The sequence below is a fragment of the Sturnira hondurensis genome, unplaced genomic scaffold (genome assembly GCF_014824575.4).
Source record: "Sturnira hondurensis isolate 20B ecotype Veracruz unplaced genomic scaffold, ASM1482457v3 Scaffold0008640, whole genome shotgun sequence".
Classification (NCBI taxonomy): domain Eukaryota; kingdom Metazoa; phylum Chordata; class Mammalia; order Chiroptera; family Phyllostomidae; genus Sturnira; species Sturnira hondurensis.
Genome location: NW_028081271.1, coordinates 22725825 through 22746575, shown reverse-complemented (window position 1 = coordinate 22746575; position 20751 = coordinate 22725825). Strand labels below are relative to the sequence as shown.

Here is a 20751-nt window from a genome sequence, read left to right as displayed (position 1 = left end):
CTTGAAATTAAAGTGGTAGCTGGAACAAGAGAGAGAATTTTTGTGATGTCCCGTCACTTTCTGACTCAGCCTTCTGTGCGAGTTAAGTATCCCTGGGGACTTGGAAGGTTGTGCATCCAATCACACACCTCTTTCTGTCAGGCCCGATTTTTGCCATCTCTTCTTCTGTTTACTTTTGTTTGATTTTCTCCCCCTGATCTTTAAGTCAGAGTGTCTTCAGGCTCCTTGAGACTTGTCAGTAACAATTACATACATTTAAAATGTTTACTCGAAGAATATGACTTGAAGCTCAATCCATAAGAAACTTCTTTTGATTAGGCACAGGCGTACCTCGGATGTACTGTGGGTTCAGTTCCAGGTCACCATAATAAAGAGAACATTGCAATAAAGTGAGCCACGTGAGGTTTTTGGTTTCCCAGTTCATATAAAAGTTATGCTTACACCATGCTGCAGTCTTTTAAGTGTGCAATAGAATTATGTCTAGAAGAACAATGTACATGCCTTCATTAAAAATGCTTTATGCTAAAAAATGCAATCTGAGCTTTTGAGTCATGGCCTTTTTGCTGTGGAGGGTCCTGCCTCAGTGTTGTGGGCACTGGAGGTTGGGGTGGCTGTGGCGATTTCTTCAAATGAATGTGAAGCCTGCCACATCAGTGACTCTTCATTTCACGAACTGTTTCTCTGTAGCATGTAATTGTTGGTGGTATTTTACCCACAGTAGAACTTCTTTCAGAATTGGAGTCAGTTCTCTCAGACCTTGCTGCGGCTTTATCAACTACGTTTACATAACACTGTAAATCACTGGTTATCATTTCCACAGTCGCCTCAGCATTTTCACTGGGAGTAGATTCCGTCTCAAGAAACCACTTGCTTTGCGCACCCACAAGAAGCAACCCCTCACGCGTGGCTCTACAGCAGCGTGGCCACGTCTTCAGGCTCCACTTCCAATCCTAGTTCTCGCGCTGTGCCCACCACATTTGCAGTTAATTCCTCCGCTGAAGTCTTAAACCCCTGAAAGGCGTCTGTGTGGGTCCGAATCAGCTCCCATTGGTGTTGATGTTTTGACCTCTTCCCATGAATCCCCCAGGTGTTCTTAATAGCATCTAGAACAGTGAACCCTTTCCAGAAGGTTTTCAGTTTACTTTGCTCAGGTCTACCAGAGGAATCGCTATCTGTGGCAGCTCCTTACTAAATATATCTCCTTAATAAGACTTGAAAGTCGAAATTACTTCCTGACCTGTGGGTTGGAGAATGGATGTTGTGTTAGCAGGCATGAAAACAACATTAATCTCAGTGTTTATCTCCGTCAGAGCTCTCGGGTGCATGTCCATCATCAGTACTATTTTGAAGGGAATCTTTTTTTTTCTGAGCAGTAAGTAGGTCTCAGTATTGGGCTTAAAATGTTTAGTAAACCATGTTGTACACAGGACGTGCTGTTATCCAGGCTTTGTCCTTCCGTTTATAGAGCATAGATGGTGTAAATTTAGCATAATTCTTAAGAGCCCTAGGAATTTGGGATGGTAAATGAGCACTGGCTTCAACTTAAAGTCACAACAACAGGCTCAGCCTGATGAAGCTTTGAAGCCACGCACTGGCTTCTCACTAGCTATGAAAGTCCTACACGGACAGCTTCTTCTAACACAAGGCTGTTTCATTTACACTGAAAATCTGTTGTGTGGGTAGCCACCCTCATGAATGATTTTCGCTAGATCTGGATAACTGGCTGGAGCTCCTCTATTAGTGCTTGCTGCTTCACCTTGCGCTATTATGTTATGGACACGTCTTCTTTCCGTGAACCTCTTGACCAGCTTCTGCCAGCTTCACACTTCTGCAGCTTCCTTGCCCCTCTCAGCCTTCACAGAATTGGAGAGAGTGAGGGCCTTGCTGTGGATTAGGCTTGGACTTGAGGGTGTGTCTGGTTTGATCTATTTATCCAAACCACTAAAATTTCTCTATATCAGTGATAAGGCTGCTTTATTTTCTTATCCTTAAAAGCAGCACTTTAAATTACCTTCAAGAACTTTTTTGTTTATTCACAACTTGGCTAACTGGCGCAAGAGTTTGAGCTTTCAGACTATCTTGCAAGATGCTTTTAAGTACAGTCTCATAATGTTACACCTTTTAAAAAGTTTCATCCTTATTGTGTTCTGAGAAGAAATGACCCTCAGTAGGCAAGGCTATAATAAGGAAGCTTGTTTTTTTCTATCTTACTGTTAAGTAGTGTATTTCTAAAGAACTCAGTGATCAGCCCTGGCTGGTGTGGCTCAGTAGATTGAGTGCCAGACTTCAAACCAAAAGGTTGCTAGTTCAACTCCCAGTCAAGGCACGTGTCTGGGTTGTGGGCCAGGCCCCCAGTTGGGGCATGTGAGAGGCAAATGATCAATGTATTTCTTGCACATCGATGTTTATCTCCCTCTCTCCCTTCCTTCTCTCTAAAAATAATTAAAATCTTTTTTTAAAAAGAACTCAGTGATCAAATTGAATGCAGCTATGTAAGTACAATATAGTTGTAAAGGTATCTTTATTTAAAGTAAAATCCTGACCTATTAAAAAATTTACATACAGTAAAATTTGCTTTTGGTGGTGTACAGCTCTATGAGTTTTTACACATGTTCAGGGTTATTTACCTCCACCACCACGGACTGGACACACAATCATTCCAGCTCCCCGAAGATTACCTCAGTGCAACCTCCTTATATGTAGACCTTTCCTCCATCCCTTAGTCCCTGAACTGTGAAAGTAGTCTCTAAACCACACACAGCCACGGTCAAAGGTAAATATCTGACTAGCTAAGGGGTTAAGTACAATCCTTGACCGTTCAGGGCTTATTCTGTCCCAAGGGTAGTCCCAGCAAGCCAGACGAAACTATAAACACAAAGGAGAAAATATGGAGAGGGACAGGGACAGCTGTCCACGGTAGGGAAAGTGGGCTTCACAGAAGGAGAGCAGCCACATACACACACAACGGAACAAGAACGACAAAGCTCTGGGGGCGGGGGATGGGAGTCACAGTAAGAGAGTTGTTATATTATCTAAAATGTCCAATTTTCAACAGAAAAATTGGAGTCAGGTAAAGAAACTGGAAAGTGTGGTGCCTACACGGGAGAAATGAAGCAGACAATGGAGACTGCTTTTGAGGGGACCCGGATATGGAATTTAAAGGACAGAGACTTCAAAGCAGCTATTACAAATATGTTCAAAGACTTAGAAGAAATCATTCTTGAATTAAAGGAAGATGTAGTGTTGGTGACTCATCAAACAGAGTCTATCTTTAAAGAAATAGGAATGATAAAAAAGAACCAAATGCAGATGGGACCCTAAAAGCACAAGCAACAAAAGTAAAAATAGAAACATTGAATGGCATGAAAAGTAAAAGCTTCTGTACCTCAAAGGACAAAAATCATTGGAATGAAGAGGTACCTACAGAATGGGAAGAAATATTTGCAAATCATGTACCTGATAAGGGGTTAATATCCAGAATATACATATAAGGAACTCCTATAACTCAACAGCAAAAAAAACAAACAAACAAAAAAAAACAACTTTATTAAAAAATGGGCAAGGGACTTGAATAGACATTTCTCCAAAGAAGACATACAAATGGCCAACAAGCACATGAAAAGATGCTCATCATCACTGGTTAATAGGGAAATGCAAATTGAAACCACAATGAGATATCACCTCACACCATTAGGATGGCTATTCATACAAAATAAAAGAGAAAATAACATGTCGGCAAGGATATGGAAAAATTGGCACCTTTGTGGAATGTAAAATGGTTTAGTCACTGGGCAAAACAGTATGGGGGTCCCTTAAAAAATTAAAACCAATGACCATATCACCCAGAAATTCCACTGCTGGGTATATACCCAAAAGAATTGCAAGCAGGGACTTGAAGAGATATTTGCACACCACTACCATTTAGGCCAGCGTTAAGTGGACCACCATTGAGGAATACCAGAAGTAGAAGGGGCTGGAAAAATGTTCAAAGTAATGGCTGACAACTTACCAGATTTGATGGAAACCACTAATGTACACGCCCCAACATACTTAAACTCCAGTTAGGGTAAACACAAAGAGATCACACCCAGACATATGATCACACCCGATCCGAAAGATGGAGAGGCGGTCTGGAAAGCAGCCAGGGAGAACTGACTTGCTCAGTACAATACCAGAGAGAACCCCAGTAACATTGGCAGCTGACTTCTCATCAGAAACCGTGGAGGCCAGGAGGCAGTGAGAAGAAAAATTCAAGTGCTGAAAGAATTCTGTATCCCACAGAGCTGTATTTAAAAAGTGAAGGTGACATAAACACATTGTTAAGTAAATAAAAACAGAATCCACTGCTAGCAGATCTGCCTCACGAGAGATACTAACAAGAGAGGTTCCTTAGGCTGAAAGGAAGTGACACCAGACAGTAATCTGAATACATCCACACACCAGATCTAATAAAGGTAATTAAGTAGGTGATGACAACAGACAGTGTAATTACATATTTTTCTTTCTCTTCAATGATTTCAAACATCACTAAAGAACATCTTCTGTCTGGTTGCTTTTTAGTTACAAGAAAGTTCTTTATGTTCACATCAAAGCATCCTGCCTAGCTCTAAGTTTTCTGAAGGAAAATGAGCAGCAAGAGCCAGTGACTTGCCCAAGAAAGTTTATCTTCATTACGCATAAAGAAATAAGGCCTGGAGCACCCTCAGAATTAGGAAATCATTTTCAAAGGAATCTTACGAACTGTCTTATGGTTCCTCCAAGGTGGTAACAAGCAAATGGTTATGATTTCTTAATTTAGTCATAGGTTTCCATTTCAGTAGTCTTAGTGGGAGATAGGAAGAACTGCTGCATTTTCACCTGACTTACTGCCTTTTTTGGCTGTTTATACTCTGAATCTGGCAAGTTGTTGGTGGAACTGAATCGGATTTGCAGAGTTTTAATGAAGTTCCTCAGAAACTTGAGCAGACTTTCCCACATTGCAAAAGAGAAAAAGTCTGACTAAATTAGTTTAATAATTATTTGCCCTGTCTTGCTTTTTCTGCTCCCTAACAACTGTTGCTTAACAACCTCTGGAATGAGAGCAAGAAATATGGGACTGTAAGTTAAGCATGGAAAATAGTTAAGATAATAATCTTCATCTGTCAACTCTTCTGTTTAGATTAGGGTTGTATTAATAGAAAGTATCGGGAATCAGTGTTTTTATAAGAATCATTTGTGTTATTGAGCTTTTAGTAACATTGGAACAATTAGCAAATAAATATGTAAGAACTAATATATATATCTATTTACACACATAGTTCCATTTTAAACGGTGACCGAAGGGAAAGTATTTTCCTAATTTAGCTCTTGGAAGGTAGCCAAACAGGCCAACACTTCAGGGCACAGAATCGGAACAAGTCATCCTAGGTTCGCCGTTTGATAGAAGTGATGTTAAGTGATTTGCTCATGAAAACGAGTCTATTTTTGGTTATGAGAAAAGGAGAAAGTGGCCTAGAATATCTGGGGAGGGGGAGTCCATCTACTGCGTACGTGGAAAGGGAAAATATTTAACAGCTATTTCTGTCGTAGAGTGGGAGTAAATGTGTAAAGGTCAACTAGTCTCCGAGCCATATTTTACCTAAAACACTCCAACCGGGTGGCAATATCCTTTTAAAAATCTCTGCTGCGGTAGTCCCGCGTGTCCAGCGGGAGGTCATTTCAGTGTGCAGACGCACATGGGGTTGCAGGTTTTTCCTCCTAGCCGAGTGTAGCCTTTCTTAGTACAATGAAAGACTGTTTGCTGTATCTTTAAGTTAGGTAGAGTGACTGGTAATGTATTTCCTTATAGTAACTCTTGCATGGAATTATTGCATTATATATTTAAAGTGGAAAAAATAAATAAAAACTTTCTTACCCTAACTCACCATACAGTCATTGAGATTCCATTTGGACAGCTCCATGAAAACAGCGCTTACGCCTCCTGAGGCAGTCTTTCTGTTTTTAAAAGTATTTTTCATGTAAGACCTAAATTTTCTCTTTCCCCAGGCCAAATCACCCTACCTCTTTTAACTTCATCTTGTTTTAATTATTTTTGCCTTTTGTTTCTTTATTCTTTTAAAGTCTATTTAATACGTTTATGTAATTTCTTCTGAGAGAGCAGCAGGTTGCATGGAAAACAGCTAAATAACACAAATGCTTTATGAGCCAAAAAGTAGTTAAATGTCAGAATGACAAACATGCAGGATGGTGATCCTAGCAGGGGTGAGGGCTGGAGACCAACAATGGTTTTGAAGAGCTGGGTCCACAGGGTCTGCAGTGGAAACTTTAGATAGAGGACCAGAATAAGTTTGTTCTCGTTCCCTGAATTCATGAAGGCCGTCGATCGCACTTGCTCAAGAAAGGGTCAGAAATTCCACCCCCTCTTCCCACAGAGCAATCCTGTGGTTCATTGTTCCAGGCTAAACTGCCTCTTCTTAGTCCTGTGGTTGCTGGTTGGTTTAGAATAATAGAGTTGGACAGGATTTAAAGATACCATTTAATCTTGAAAATTTCCAAGGACGAAGGCTCTGCCACATTCTTAGTAACCCATCTTCTTTATCACCCTTCCCTCTTCCTCTATTGTCTCTGCCTCCCCAGGCCAAGCTTAGACCAGGCCCCCAGGGCATCTCAGCTCCCTGAACACGAGCTGGTGTCTTTAAGGAGGCCTGATGCTAGTCAACCAGGAGCATCGCTTCCTAGTGTCTTTACATTGCTTTCATCTGCTTGTCTCTTACATAGTAAACAGAAGTGCATTTCCAGGATCGTGCGCTAACGTACACTTTCAGTTAGGGCAGTCACATCTACAGAATTACCCGAGTTGGGCTAGAGGACTTCTACGTCCCTTCGGATTCCCTAATTCTGCGAACCAAATAGGAGTAAAAAAAAACACTTATAGGTTGTTTATTGTGAGCATTAATCTCAAATACTGTTTAAGTACAAAGGCCTGCAAAGTACTCAGTCAAGTGGAGTGTAAGGAAGATGAGGAAAGGGTCCTACAGGAAAACCAGTGTGGCTGAGGGTGGGCCTCTAGAGTCCTGCAAGTGGGATTGCAATAGAAGGACCTGAGTATTCAGATACCAGAACAAAGGGGATTCTTGCAAGTGAAAAACCAATGTCAGGTAAGGAAGGAGAATAGCAGGGTGGAGAGTGTGAGCTTGAAGAAAGAATTGTCTGGGAGGCCCCGGCTGAAAACAGATTCATGTGAAACTCGTTTTATTAGCAAGAGCTCAGTGTATTTGGGTGGTACATTCCTAACATTTTTTAAAAAGTATGCTTTCTAGTGTTTTGAAGGGTTTTTCTAATGATAACAGTAAAAAAGCTAACAGTAAAAAAAAATGGATATATTTAAAAATGTAAAGAGACCTAGAGAGAGTCACTCTTCCTTTTTTTTTTTTTTTTAGTTTTTAGTTGTTACTTTTTAAAAGCCAACTTTATTGAAGGGTACATCATTTAATTTTTTTTATTTTAAATGATGTACCCTTATGCTATTGCTTATGCTATTAGAGTTGTCCAGGGTTTTCCCTCTCTGACCCCTCCACCAAGCATTCCCTACTCCCTCAGGCAGTGCCCCCACCCTTGTTCGTGTCCACGGGTCATGCATAGAAGTCCTTTGGCTACTGCATTTCCTGCATGGACTCAGCATCCCCCTGGCTCTTCTGTAATTACCTATTGGCACTTCTTAGTCCCCTCACCTCTTCACCCATTCCCCACACTCCTTCCATCTGGCAACCATCAAAACACTGTCTGTATCCATGAGTCTGTCTCTGTTCTTCTTGTTTCCTTTGTTTTTTTTTGACTCAATTGTTGAAAGATAGGTATTTGTTGCCATTTTATTGTTCATAGTTTTGATCTTTTTCTTAAATAAGTCCCTTTAACATTTCATATAGTAATGGTTTAGTGATGATGAACTCCTTTAGTGTTTTTCTTGTCTGGGAAGCTCTTTATCTGCTCTTGGATTTTCAGTGATAACTTTGCTGGGTAGAGCAATCTTGGCTGTAGGTCCCTGCTTTTCGTGACTTTGAATATTTCTTATCAGTCCCTTCCACCCAGCAAAGTTTCTTTTGAGAAATCAGCTGACAATCTTATGAGAACTCCCCTGGAGGTAACTAACTTCTTTTCTCCTGCTGCTTTTAAGATTCCCTATCTTTAACCATTGGCATTTTAATTACGATGTGTCTTGGAGTGGACTTCTTTGCATCCATCTTGTTTGGGACTCTCTGTGCTTCCTGGACTTGTATGTCTATTTGCCTTCACCACACTAGGGACGTTTTCTTTCATTATTATTTTCAAATAGATTTCCAATTTCTTGTTCTTTCTCTTCTCCTTTTGGCACCCCTGTGAGGCAAATGTTGGTCCATCTGAAGTTGTCACAGAAGCTGCTTATACTACCTTCATTTTTTTATTCTTGTTCTTCTGATTGGTTGTTTTTTTGCTTCCTTATTTTTGAGAATCATATCATTGATTTGATTCTCAGCTTCATCTACTCTACTGTTGTTTCCCTGTAAATTGTTCTTTATTTCAATTTAGTGTATCTTTTGTTTCTGACTGGATCCTTTTTATGCTGTTGAGGTCCTCACTAAGTTTCTTGAGCATCCTTATGTCCAGCATTTGAACTCTGCACCTGATAGATTGCCTATCTCTGTTTGGTTTAGCTGTTTTTCTGGAGTTTTGATTTGTTCTTTCATTTGGGCCATGTTTCTTTGTCTCCTCTTGTGGCAGCCTCCCTGTGTTTGTTTCTATGTATTAGGTAGGAGCTGCTTTGACTTTCTGTCTTGGTAGCATGGCCTCATGTAGTAGATGTCCTGTAAGGTCCAGTGGCACAGCCTCCTCATCAGCCACGTGGGTACTCGAGGTGTGCCTGCCCTTCATGTGGGCTGACTACACCCTCCTCTTATAGTTGAGCCTTGATTGCTGTTGGTAGGTCAATGGGAGGGATTTTCCAGGCCAGTCAGCTACAAAATTGGCTGTGACCACTGACCACCAATTTCTGCCCTCTGTGGAGGATCAGCTGTGCAGGGGCAAGGTGGTGGTGCTCTGACGTGGTCTGTAGCTGTCCACAGGTGCCCTGGCCCTGGGATTTTTTAGGCAGTATAGGCCAATTTCAGCCCCCACCTGTGTTTTGCCTGGGGCCGCCCTGCCTGAGATATAAAGCAATCTGAGATGGCTGCTACTTGTGTTGGAGATTCCCAGGTGAAGCCAAGCTGTAAATCTAGGTTAGCTGCTGCCAGTGCCAGGCCTGGGGCTCACTGAGGCCAGCTGTTGCTTGTTTGAGAGGATTTAGGAAGTTGTAAAGCAGGAGCCAACAAGACCAGACATTCGTATGGAAAAACAGTGTGGGTGGGTGGGGTGGAGTCTCTGGGATCTCCAAGGCAGGTCAGACAGTGTTTGGCAGATTGATGGAGTCTCAGATATGGCACCCACTTGCTGGCTCTGATGGGGGAGAGTTTAGAAAAGGGACAGTGCCCCTGCTTGCCTTGATGCCCAACATTTCGGTTTCTCCCTGTATTCCACTGGTGCCTTTCAAGCTGCTACCCTGGTGCTGGAGCTCAGAGGGAGTGAGTCTGAGTAGGTGAGTCTGTGTGTGGGTTCTTTAAGAAGAACTGCTTGAGCCCTGGCTGGTGTAACTCAGTGGATTGAGCATGGGTCTGTGAAGCAAAGGGTTGCTGGTTCGGTTCCATGTCAGGGCACATGCCTGGGTTGGGGGCCAGGTCCCCACTGAGGGACACATGAGAGGCAACCACACATTGATGTTTCTCTCCCACTCTTTCTCCTTCCCTTCCCCTCTCTCTAAATAAATAAATAAAATATTTTTAAAAAAGAACTGCTTGAGACTCCAGAAGTTTCTTCCACTGACTCAATCCCCACTGGTTTTTGCAACCAGAAGTTTAGGGGACTTGTTTTTCTGGCACTGGAACCCTGGGTTGGGGGGTCCGGTATGGGTCTGGTACTCCTTGTTCCTGAGATGTCCCTCCCAATTTTGTATCCACCGCACAGTGTATGAGGGACCAACCTGTTCCCCTCCTACCAGTGTGGATGCGTGTGGTTTCTGTAATTCCATAGTTGTCAGACTTCATTCATCTTGATTTCTGGTGGTTTTGAGTGGTGGTTGTCCTATATTTTAGTTGCAGTTTTGAAGTGGTTGTGTGAAGAGGGGAGCCATGTCTGCCTACACTGCCTTTGACCAGAAGCCTCTGAGTCACTCTTAACCTTGGGCATATTTCTTTAAAGTCTTATCGTCAGTGCATTTATAAACATGGTCGAACTCATGTGGCACGTACCATTTTTTGTGTACTGATTTTTTTATTTAGCATTACAATGTTTCAATGTCAGGAAATACTCTCTAGTTAAATCATTTTAGTGACTGTATAATATTTCCTCTTTAGAAGTCGCCAGTACCTCCTCAGCCATTCTCTGTGTCCTTTTTTCAAGGATCATAATAAATGACACTGTAATAGACCTCTTTTGTACATCAGCATTTTTTCACATTGAAGATTCGTTGCTTATTCTCTTCTGAGAGCTTTCGCGATGTCATAAGGAATACCCTCACCCTGCCCGAGTACTCCCGTTCGAGGTGGAGTCCTGGGATTCCACGCACCTGGCCCTGCCCAGCAGGTTTACACGGCGCCCCCCCGCCAACAGCAGTCAGTCTGTTCTGTGTATCTGTGTTCCTGTTTCTCTTTGTTCATTGAATCATTTTATTGATTGGAGTCCACATATAAATGAGATCATTTGGTATTTGTCTTTCTCTGATTGGCTATTTCACTTGGCATAAATGGAGAAAAAAGCTGTGGTACATTTACACAATGGAATACTATTTGGATGTAAAAAAGAAGAAAATCTTACCTTTTGCAATAGCATGGATGGACTTGGAAATTGAGCCATTATTTTAAGGTGTGACAACTTGTCCCTGAGTCCTTGCTCTTTGGTTGAACTGGCTGATTTTACTATGTCTGAGTTTTAAAAAACTATGTAACGAATGTATTATAACTTACCCTAGGGACTTATGGGTGAGGGAGACAATGTTGGCAATATTGGAAAGGAAGAATATCAAAAGTGAATATTACTTCTTATAACCAATATTTTCCCCTCAGCTTTATTTAGGTGTCATTAACAAAATTGAAAAATATTTAAAGCATATACTGTGATCATTTGATACAATGTACATTGCAAAAGACTTCCTCTCGTCTATTATTAACACATCCATCACCTCTCATATTTATATATTCCATTGTTATTTTTCTAGTCATTTTATTGAGGTAGAGTTTATATTCAGTAAAGTTTGCCAGTTTGAAGTGTACAGTTTCATGAGTTTTGACACGTGTGAAAAGTAGCATAACCACCAACATACTCAAGACATAGAATAGAAAGTTTCCTGCGTGGACACGTGTTTTTGCTTTTCTCGGGGAAATATACCTCGGAATGGGGCTGCTGGCCAAACTGGCTGCCAGCGTGGCTTTACCACTTAGTGTGATTTTTTTTTTTTACCTTTTTTAGTTTCTTTTTTCTATCTCTTCACCTCCCTCAAAAAAGTTCCTGTGCCTTGCAATATAGGTCGATCTTTAACCAAAGGCGAGGCTAGAGTTTGTACATAGAGGGAAGTGGTCTGGACATACCCACAGACTATTGGAGAGGGGAGGGCATAAGAATCTTCTAGAAGGATTTTGGAAACTTAAGTTTCCCCGGACCACAGTGACACCAATAACTTCCAGGTGCTTGATGCTCAGCACAACTTACAAAACACTTTGTATACATGAGATTTGATTCTAACAGTAGTTCTGTGAAGTACCTGTGTTATTACTGTCCTCATTTCACAGCTGACGAAACGGGATTCAGAGAGTGTGCGTGACTTACACAAGGTCACACTGCTAGTTAGTAGCAGAGCTGGGATTAAGTCTCGGGTTTCCCAACCATTGCCCCAGGGCTTTATCTGCTGATAATGATAGCGATCCTGTGTAGTGATTTCTGCCACCGAGCTATTGCCTTTACACAGCCACCTTTACACAGCCACCGACACTGTTGTCATTCCTTAGATGCGTCCCTTAAGTGACTTTCCCAGGGCTGTGCAGCCCATAGCTGGCTGGACTGGAATGGACCATGGGCCTCTGACTGCAGGTCCTTTGCTTTCTTCCCTTCTCCATTCAGCGGAAACAAATGTGCTCTTTTTTTTTTTTTAACAGCAGAGAGAAAAGGAGAAGGTGAAGGACATTTAGTGCTGGGTGGGAGCCTCAGCGTATTAGCCAAACATACTTGCCACTTCTTTTCCAGTTTACGTTAAATCTGCGACTTGTTCACTTTAAGTGTCTGATAGCTTTATTATCGGGCTTTGCATTCATGCTGGTTGTTGCTGGTGTGTAAACCTGCTTCTTCCTGCTTCTGGGATCTGTGATCTTTTGCCTCCGTGTGTCTGTGCCCTAAGCCGGGGCTCAGCAGTTGGCTCGATCGTCTTGTCTTTCCTTCTGACATCATTTTCTTTCCCCTTCTTTCCCCAGCCCCCTTCCTCTCCTCTCCTCATCCTCTCTCCCTGCCCCCCTTGCCTCCCTTCTTCCTTGCTTCTCTTTCAGTCAAAATAGCATCTGCCTTTAGGCTCTTGTGTTCCCACACACGGCTTTGTGTATTTGCAAATTTACTATTTAAAGGTAGTTCAGGCGAGTTTCAGAGCTGTTCTGGTAACTTTCTGAAAGTATGAAGCTCAGTATTTTCTAACATAAGCCTGCTATGACTTTCCATTATTTTTTAAATTTAAAAGTGTAAAGTAGATGTTTCTGTGAACTATTCAAAATGATGTTAATAGGAGTACTTATAACAAGACCTATAACCTGAATGTTGGAAAAAATGTTTCTGCTGTACTGTTTTGCAAATAATAACATTCCAAAACTGAATCTTCCATTTTATTTAAGTATTACCAGGAAAAGCCAGTAATTTTGACATCTGAGTCGTCAGCCTGGCCCACGTGTAGCAGAGCCTTTAGATTTTACCGGAGAGAAATCCGCGTCTTCACATCTCTCAGTGCCAGAGTCAGGAGGCAGCCCTCACTGCTGTGAAGGCGGGTTTCACACTGTTGGAGGGTGCGTGTGGGCACCCCGGGTTTCAGGGGAGGCGCTGGAAAATTACTCCTGAGCAGCAGGTCCCCTGCGTGGGGGACCTGCCGCCTTCCCTTCGTGGGTTGGAGGGGGACTTGGTCCAGGGGCAGTCCCATGAAATCGTAGGGAACAGATCCTCAGAGACAGAAGCAAAAACACACGGAAAGGAGGTTGGCTATGGGCCAGTCCTTTAAAAGGGCAAGTCCCCTGGGGACTTAAGTCACAATCTCCTCCAGACCTGGTTGTCTGGGGGCTGGTCGTGTGATTGAGGAGGTGATTAGATTCCGAGGCTGAGAGAGGAGGGACTGGACAGGCATCCTCTTAGAGTGTTTGCTTGGAGAAGTCACCCTGGATGTTACCTTTGGCAGCATTCCAGAGAAGAGTCTCCGCCCAAACTTCTTTTGGCATAGATTTCTATTAAGTGCTACAGCGCAGCAACATTCCTGTTTTTAGCAGCATACACATCTGTCTAGAAATATTCTGAGAATGTTTGTTTTCACTTGAACACTCAGATTTCTAATGTAGATCAGAGGCTAGAGTTGAAGCAGATACTCGTAGAGTGAGTTACAGGAGAAGAATCTATAAACACCGAAGAGATGCTCCTTGGGCTGGTGAGAGAAGCTGAGTTGGTTCAGAGAGCAAGGAACAGAAGTGATGGCGGGCGGAGCCAAAAGTGGAGATGCTTGTTCAGAAGGCATTAGGGTACTGAGCAAAGAAAGGGAAGCTCTCGTTAACATCACAAGTTTGGGAGACAGAACTTATGAAACCCCTCAGTACCTCCTGCAGTAATTCAAAATACTCCAAGGTCCCTCATTGTAAAATGGTAGCATTTGAAAATTGAAGAATAACTTCAGTCCTGTGAATCCCACCCTACAGGGGGTTCCTGTCGGGGGGAAGGAAAGCGAATCAGAAAGCTTGCGGAAAAGTCCTGGTAGGAGAGTCAGGAAGCAAGGCAGCTGCTGGCGGTTTTGAACAGTGTTGCATCCTGTTGAGAATCATTGCCGAGGAAGAGAAGAGGCAGTTCCAGGCGAGGCCTGCACACTTCAGTCCTCTGTGCCTCCCAGCTACAGGATTTCTGTAAACTCAAATGTGTGGCTCTTTTTACTAACTGCCTTTGATGTTGTGTCTAGGATTCCCCATCCCAATATTAAGTGAATATTACCGATGTTTTCTTTTACTCTCTCCAGATTTCAATTTTTACATTGAAATCTTCCTTTTGTTTTCGTGGGAGGTAGGAATCTAGCTTTTTTCTTCCTTTCAGATAGTTAGCAGTTAGCATGTTGTCCTTACATCATATATTGAATAAGTCAGTCTTTTCCCCACTGAGTTGGTCACCCACCTTGAAAATCTGATGTTGCCATAGCCAGCGCTCTCAGACAGTATGCCTGGCCCGACCACAGCCACTGTGAGTGTGGGCCGTCTCTGTTCTCGGCAGATCACCACCCTGGCCTCCTGCATAGTGGCCTTCTGATCTGCCAGTGGCTGGTGTCAGCAGCATCGCCCTCTTTATGCAGCAGATTTGTAGTCATTTAAGTGCTTTGTTTTATTTTACTCCTGTTTGACAAGTGATGGGAAAGGGAGAAAATCGAGGTGTTGGTACCTGGCAACACAACACAGGCCTTCTAAATACGATGTGAGCTAGAGATCATTTAGGTCTCAAACAGGTGACAAGCGGCGGGGGTGCTCCATCAGAGAGCCCCCCCACCCCCACCATCTACCACGGATGAGAATAAGTCTACTGAGACATGATCTGCCTGGGGAGGAAAGGTGGCAGAGCTCTCAAAGGAGAAGGGTGAGTGAGGAGCCTTTTCCTCAATGGGCTTTTATTGGGTTCAGTTTGCACAGGAATACAGGCAAAGCTCATCAATCATTGTTAGGCAGTAAGGATCCAACAATAGATAACATTCAAAGAACTATGAGGGCTTATTCTGAGTCAGAGTCAGTTAGCTAAAGGGCTGTAAAACAAACTCATTTCATGCTTGGGACTTTATTAGAAAATTGAGAACATTCTTAGCAAAGCAGGTTTCACAGGATTTTGTGTATTCTTTCTTAGGCCTGATCACCCAGGGAACCAGCCCTTTCCAGCACAGGGCTGCATCACCCTCTGTCATTGTTTCAGGCTTAAGTCAGGCAGGGGAAGTAAGGCAGCCAAGAGATTAGGAGACTTCTTGCAGACAGAATGAGGAATCAGGCTATGTCAAAGCCGAGGGGCAAGGGTCCATCACCTTCTTTTTCTATAGCCCCCCAAGTCCTTCCCTGAGGGCCCCCTCGTGACCATGCCTGTCTTAGGTTATCCTTGCCTTGAGGAATCTTACCCATCATTGGCTAACCAGTCATGCACTGGGGGTCAGGCAGGGTGAACTAAAGTGGGAAGAGGCGGTGCTCCGTCCAGGGGGATAAGCTTTGTCTCCTTAGTGGTTTAGGGTTCCAAGGTCTCTCACTCAGCCTTAGCCATGGGGGCTTACAGCTTCTGAAAGCAGGCAGGGCGGTTCCCAACAACAGGCCTTTCTCCTCACCCAGATGCTTATTGGACTTGAGCTGGTTACCAAGGATATGAATGTGCAGGAGAAAAGCCAATTTAATGAACACAGATGTGACTGTGCAAATATGTTATTCAAGATTACCTAACTAGGAGAGGGAATCCCTTGTTTGAAATGGTGCCTCCCCCAATTTGTAAAGATGATCAAAACGCTCCCCAACCTACACTGGGCATACCTGCTCAGGTGCCCCAGCCAACCGCATTTCTCATCTGTACTCCTGTGGTTTACCTCTGTGTGTCCAAAGGGGGGAGCCTATTGCCATTCCCCATCCTAACACCTAAAAATAGTACAAAAGAGAAAAGACACTCAGATATTCTACAGTCCAGTTCCACAAGTCAGTGACCGTCTGTGCCCTCTCAACATCCAGGTGCAAACCATCACCAAGTCCTGTTGACTCTAACCACCGAAGGACATCCTGAAGTCATCACCCCTTCACCCTGGGTCCGGGAGGCGCCCTGGTGCCTGACCCAGGCTGTAGCCTCGTAATCAGTCTCTCCACATTCTCACTCCACTTCTACCCAGCTCATTCTCCGTGTTGCAGCCAGAATAATCTTTTAAAAATGCCAGTCTGACCAGGACTTCCCCTCTGATTAGAACCCTGTAGCATCACCCCATTGTTCGCATGGTGGCCACAGTCTTCGTTAGGGCCCAGCCTAACTGGCACTGGGACTTCCTCACACTGGCCTGCCCCCAGACTCCTCTCCTCATTCTGCTCCTCTCCACCTCCGTCTACCTGGAAATGCCTGGAATGCCCCATCCAGTCCCAGAGTTCACTCTCCCATCCCGAGATTGCAGGTGAGCCTACCCTGCCCACATCTGTGCTCCCATGATGATGTGTGAACACGTGCCTCCTGCTTGTAGTACTTACCACAGTTTGCAGTCACACACTGAGTTTCACCTGGGTGTCTGTTTCCCTCCCTGGACTGTAAGCCCCATGTGTGCCAGGGCCTCATTTTTACTCACTGTATTCCCAGTGACTGTCACAAAGGAGGTTCTCAGTGAATATTTGTTGAGTGTGGTCCTTTTTTTTTTTTTTAAGATTTTATTTTTTTAGAAAGAGGAAAGGGTCGGAGAAAGGGAGAGAAACATCAGTGTGTGGTTGCCTCTTGTGTGCCCCCTTTTGGGGACCTGGCCTCCAACCCAGGCATGTGCCCTGACTGGGGATCGAACCAGCAACCCTTTGGTTCACACAGCCTGTGCTCAATCCACAGAGCCACACCACCCAGGTGTTGAGTGTGGTTCTCGTTTGCCCTACTGGCAACCTAACCTAACAAACGAGATTTCCTCAGGAATTCTTTATATTTTAGGATAGGTACTCTTGGTCCAAAATACTTTTCATTTTGTATTTTCATATAATATTAGATTTAATATGCCCATGATATTAATAAAATACCGCCTTTAGCCTGGAGAGGGGTCTTTCCACTTGCCTCCCTCGAGACCTGAATCTCCAGAATGGCAGAGGCTACAGCGCTTAGAAACAGTCGGGTGTGTCGAGTGTGTCTATATTGTTGCGTGCATGCAGCACAGCGTGCAGAGATGGTGCACAGTCTGTGTTCTTTTTATGGTATATTATTCTAACTTGAAAAGCATATAACCACAATATATAGTTTTGGGAAGACAGGGAAAAATCATCTATAACACCACCACTCAAACTCAACCACTATTGGTCTTTTTATATGCATTTCTAACATCACAATCACAATGTACGTAAAATTTTGTGTCCTGCTTTTATCCCCCTGTGTAACCTTAATGTTAATTGATCATTGTATTGTATATGAGCCTAATTTATTCAGTTCAGTAAGCATTTGTGAAGAGTACCACACTGTGCTAGGTACCTAATACCGTCATAGATGGTACCTATTACCATCTTACCTAATACCACCAAAGAAAATACACAGATTTAGTACTGTATAATAATAGAATACCAGGCCCTGGCTGGTGTAGCTCAGTGGATTGAATGTGAGCCTGCGAACTAAACAACCACGGTTTGATTCCCAGTCAGGGCACATGCCTGGGTTGTGGGCCAGTTCCTAGCAGGGGATGCACAAGAGAACACCATACATTGATATTTCTCTCCCTCTCTCCTTCCCTTCCCCTCTAAAGATAAATAAATAAAATCTTTTAAAAATAATAGAATACCAGAATTCCAAAGCTTTTAGTGACATTTTTACTTTATAGATACATATTAATTTTATGATATCTCCTCTTCATCTCAGAATGAGGAATATGCAAGACTTTCGTCCATTTGATTGATAGCTTCTTTCTTCATTTATTCAACCAGTTTGTTAGGGCTCACCACGTTAGTGCTAGGGCTCCAAGCACTATTGTGTGGACTGGAGATATGGCAGTCAACCCCACCAAGTGTCTGCACCCTAGTGAGAGAAGACAGGCATTGAGTGAATGAATGAATGAATGAATGAGTAGAAAAGAAGTAAGGTGAGAGGGATGAAACTGGTGTGGGGGAGGGGCTGCTCTGACAAGGTCAGGGAACCTCTCTGATGGTGACATGTGAGCAGAGACCTAAGTAGAGTGAAGAGTGAACTGTGCAGCTGTCAGGGAGACTTTTCCTGGCAGAGGGTCAGCAGGTTCAGAGGCCCTGAGGTGTGTGCTTGATGTATGCAAGGAAAGGCAAGGAGCCAGTGGGGGAAGAGTGTGAACAGAAGCTGAGGCCAGTGAGCCAGGAGCGGGTGTCTGCTAAGATTTGGAGCATCTTACAGGCTACGAGAGGCCTTGGGCTTTTCCTCTGCAAGATGGGAAGAAGTGGAGTTGTGGCCTGGCCCGACTTGTGCTTTAATAGGACAGCTTCATTCACCGGTTTCCCGTGTTCCTTTTGTGAGGCCTGCCCACTCTGGCCTCTGTCACCTTCTGGACGAATCACTGTGCACCAGAACCTACAAACTTCCTTTCAGACGCGCATGAAGTAGCCACAGTGTACAGAGCCCGTCCCTTGTAGGTAATTGCGCAGGTAGATGGTCAGCCACACCCTTGGTGTCACACATTCAGGTTTGGTGATCGCTGCACTGAAACATTCGGCACGTTCCAATATTTGAAAAAAGTTTTAACTCTGAATTTCTCATTTGTCTTTTGTTCACTGGAGGCAATTTTTCCTTTCTGAAAATAATGACCAAATATATTTTTTAGATTGTATAAAAATGTATCCCATTAAGGCTTACTATCAGTGTTGTAATTCTAAAGCATGCTCAGCCTCTGATATTCTAGAAATCAGGTTTTTTTCTTTTTTTGGAGTGGGGGGGTGTTAGTTAACCTAATTATCGTGTTCCTTAAATTGCTTTATGGTCATATCTATTACATGCCAAAGTTAGATCCCATTAGTAGGCTTAAAAGGGGAACTTAAAATTTATTTCTGGCTCTGGCAGGTGTGGCTCAGTGGATTGGGTACTGGCCTGCGAATTGAAAGGTCATCTGTTCAATTCCCAGTTGGGGACTGATGTATCTCTTGCACACCGAGGTTTCTTTGCCATCTCTTGCCCTTTCTCTAAAAACAAATAAATAAAATTTTTAAAAATGTCTATTTCTCAAAGAACAAACTGTTACTTGTTGCTTAGGGTAATTGATTTCTTTTGTTCTCTTTCTGTTACAGGAGGAGACGTCCCCGCTTTCCCAGATCGGCAGGAAAAATATGGAATGTGTTTCACCACTGACTGAACACAGCCAAATGAACTGTGCTGACAGTAGTTTGAAAACCAGCAGTTAGCAGTTTGCTCAGGCTCTTACACTGTCCAGCACTTTCCAGAGCAAACTCACTGTTTACAAGAACTCTCAGCCTTACGACGTTTATAACCTCAAGCTTCGTTTATTGAAAAATATTTCTGCAAAAGGAAAGTACCCAGAGTCCACTTTTCAAAATGGCCTTGAATGAATATTTGTGGATGGTCATTTTAGGTTTTATCATAGCTTTTATTTTGGCATTTTCTGTTGGTGCAAATGATGTTGCCAATTCATTTGGTACCGCTGTGGGCTCCGGCGTGGTGACCTTGAAGCAGGCGTGCATTTTGGCTTCGATATTTGAAACCACAGGCTCAGTGTTGTTAGGAGCCAAAGTAGGAGAGACCATCCGGAAAGGTATCATTGATGTGAACCTGTACAACGAGACAATAGAAACACTAATGGCTGGGGAAGTTAGTGCAATGGTTGGTAAGTAGCATTATTCCTCACACCTGTGGGAAGTATGTCCGCTGACCGTCTTCCCCAAAGTGCTCTTGTCGCGTCCATAGATGTGATTTTTGCTTTGGCTTTGTACAAACTGGGTGTGATGTTTTATAGCTGCTGTATCTTATATTTACTTTCTCTGTTTTAATTTGGTTATTTGTGTGTGTGTGTGTGTGTGTGTGTGTTCAAATATCAAACACATTTTCTCAAAGTTTTAGCAAACTTGGTTAAAATAGGTTTCATGTGAGTCCTTTCCCTGAAGTATACAGACAGACATTTGAGGGGCAGCTCTTGTCATTTTAAAGTTGTTTGAAAGTTATTAGAGAAAAGCAAGTCTAAGAAAGTGTGTTTGAAAGATTTACTTAAGAGATTTCCTTTAAGGTTTATTTCTCTTCTTAGATTTTTTAAAGTCAGTTAGGATGCAATGTTTTGACAACTTGGATGCCAATAAAACAGTACTTATTCATGTAACTTGTATTCTCAGTTTAAGTGTTTGTTTCAAGAAATCCTGGTCTTCTGCATTATTTGTAATTCTTTTGTTGGCTTTTGGGCCGATTTTCTGATTCTACTCCAGGAGCTCCATTTGGTACGTTTATTTTGTTTTCTGGTCCCCGGCATGTCACCTGTTTATAGTAGACTTTTACTGGTGGTTTCAGGTTGTCAGATGGGAGCCAAGTGCTGAAGGCAGTGAAGTGTGTCAGTAAGAGACTGACTGGCCAGCCAGTGCGTTTCCTCTGTCGCCCAAGGTGACCGCAGACCGAAGCGGCGTGGGCCTTTCCCTCACTGCCTCGCTGCGGCTGAGAAGAGGATCTGGCAGAGATGCCTGAAGCACAGCCGACAGGGCTCCTTCTCTGCTGGCCTCTGGGTAGAGAGGATGTCACAGCAGACAGCTGATCAATACGGGTCATTCGGTTAGGGAGAAGAGGGTTAGACAGGAACTCTAC

At 43.2% G+C, this 20751-nt stretch overlaps 1 protein-coding gene across 5 annotated transcripts in view; it reads left to right on the top strand.

Annotated features, from left to right (window-relative positions):
- SLC20A2 (solute carrier family 20 member 2) overlaps positions 1–20751 on the top strand; it is a 100042-nt gene that overhangs the window by 39246 nt on the left and 40045 nt on the right. For all 5 annotated transcript variants that reach the window (XM_037055475.1, XM_037055479.1, XM_037055474.1 and 2 more), the window contains exon 2: positions 19239–19792. In XM_037055475.1, the coding sequence (XP_036911370.1) occupies positions 19504–19792 (289 nt within the window). In that variant the 5' untranslated portion in view covers positions 19239–19503. The remainder of the gene's footprint in view (positions 1–19238; positions 19793–20751) is intronic.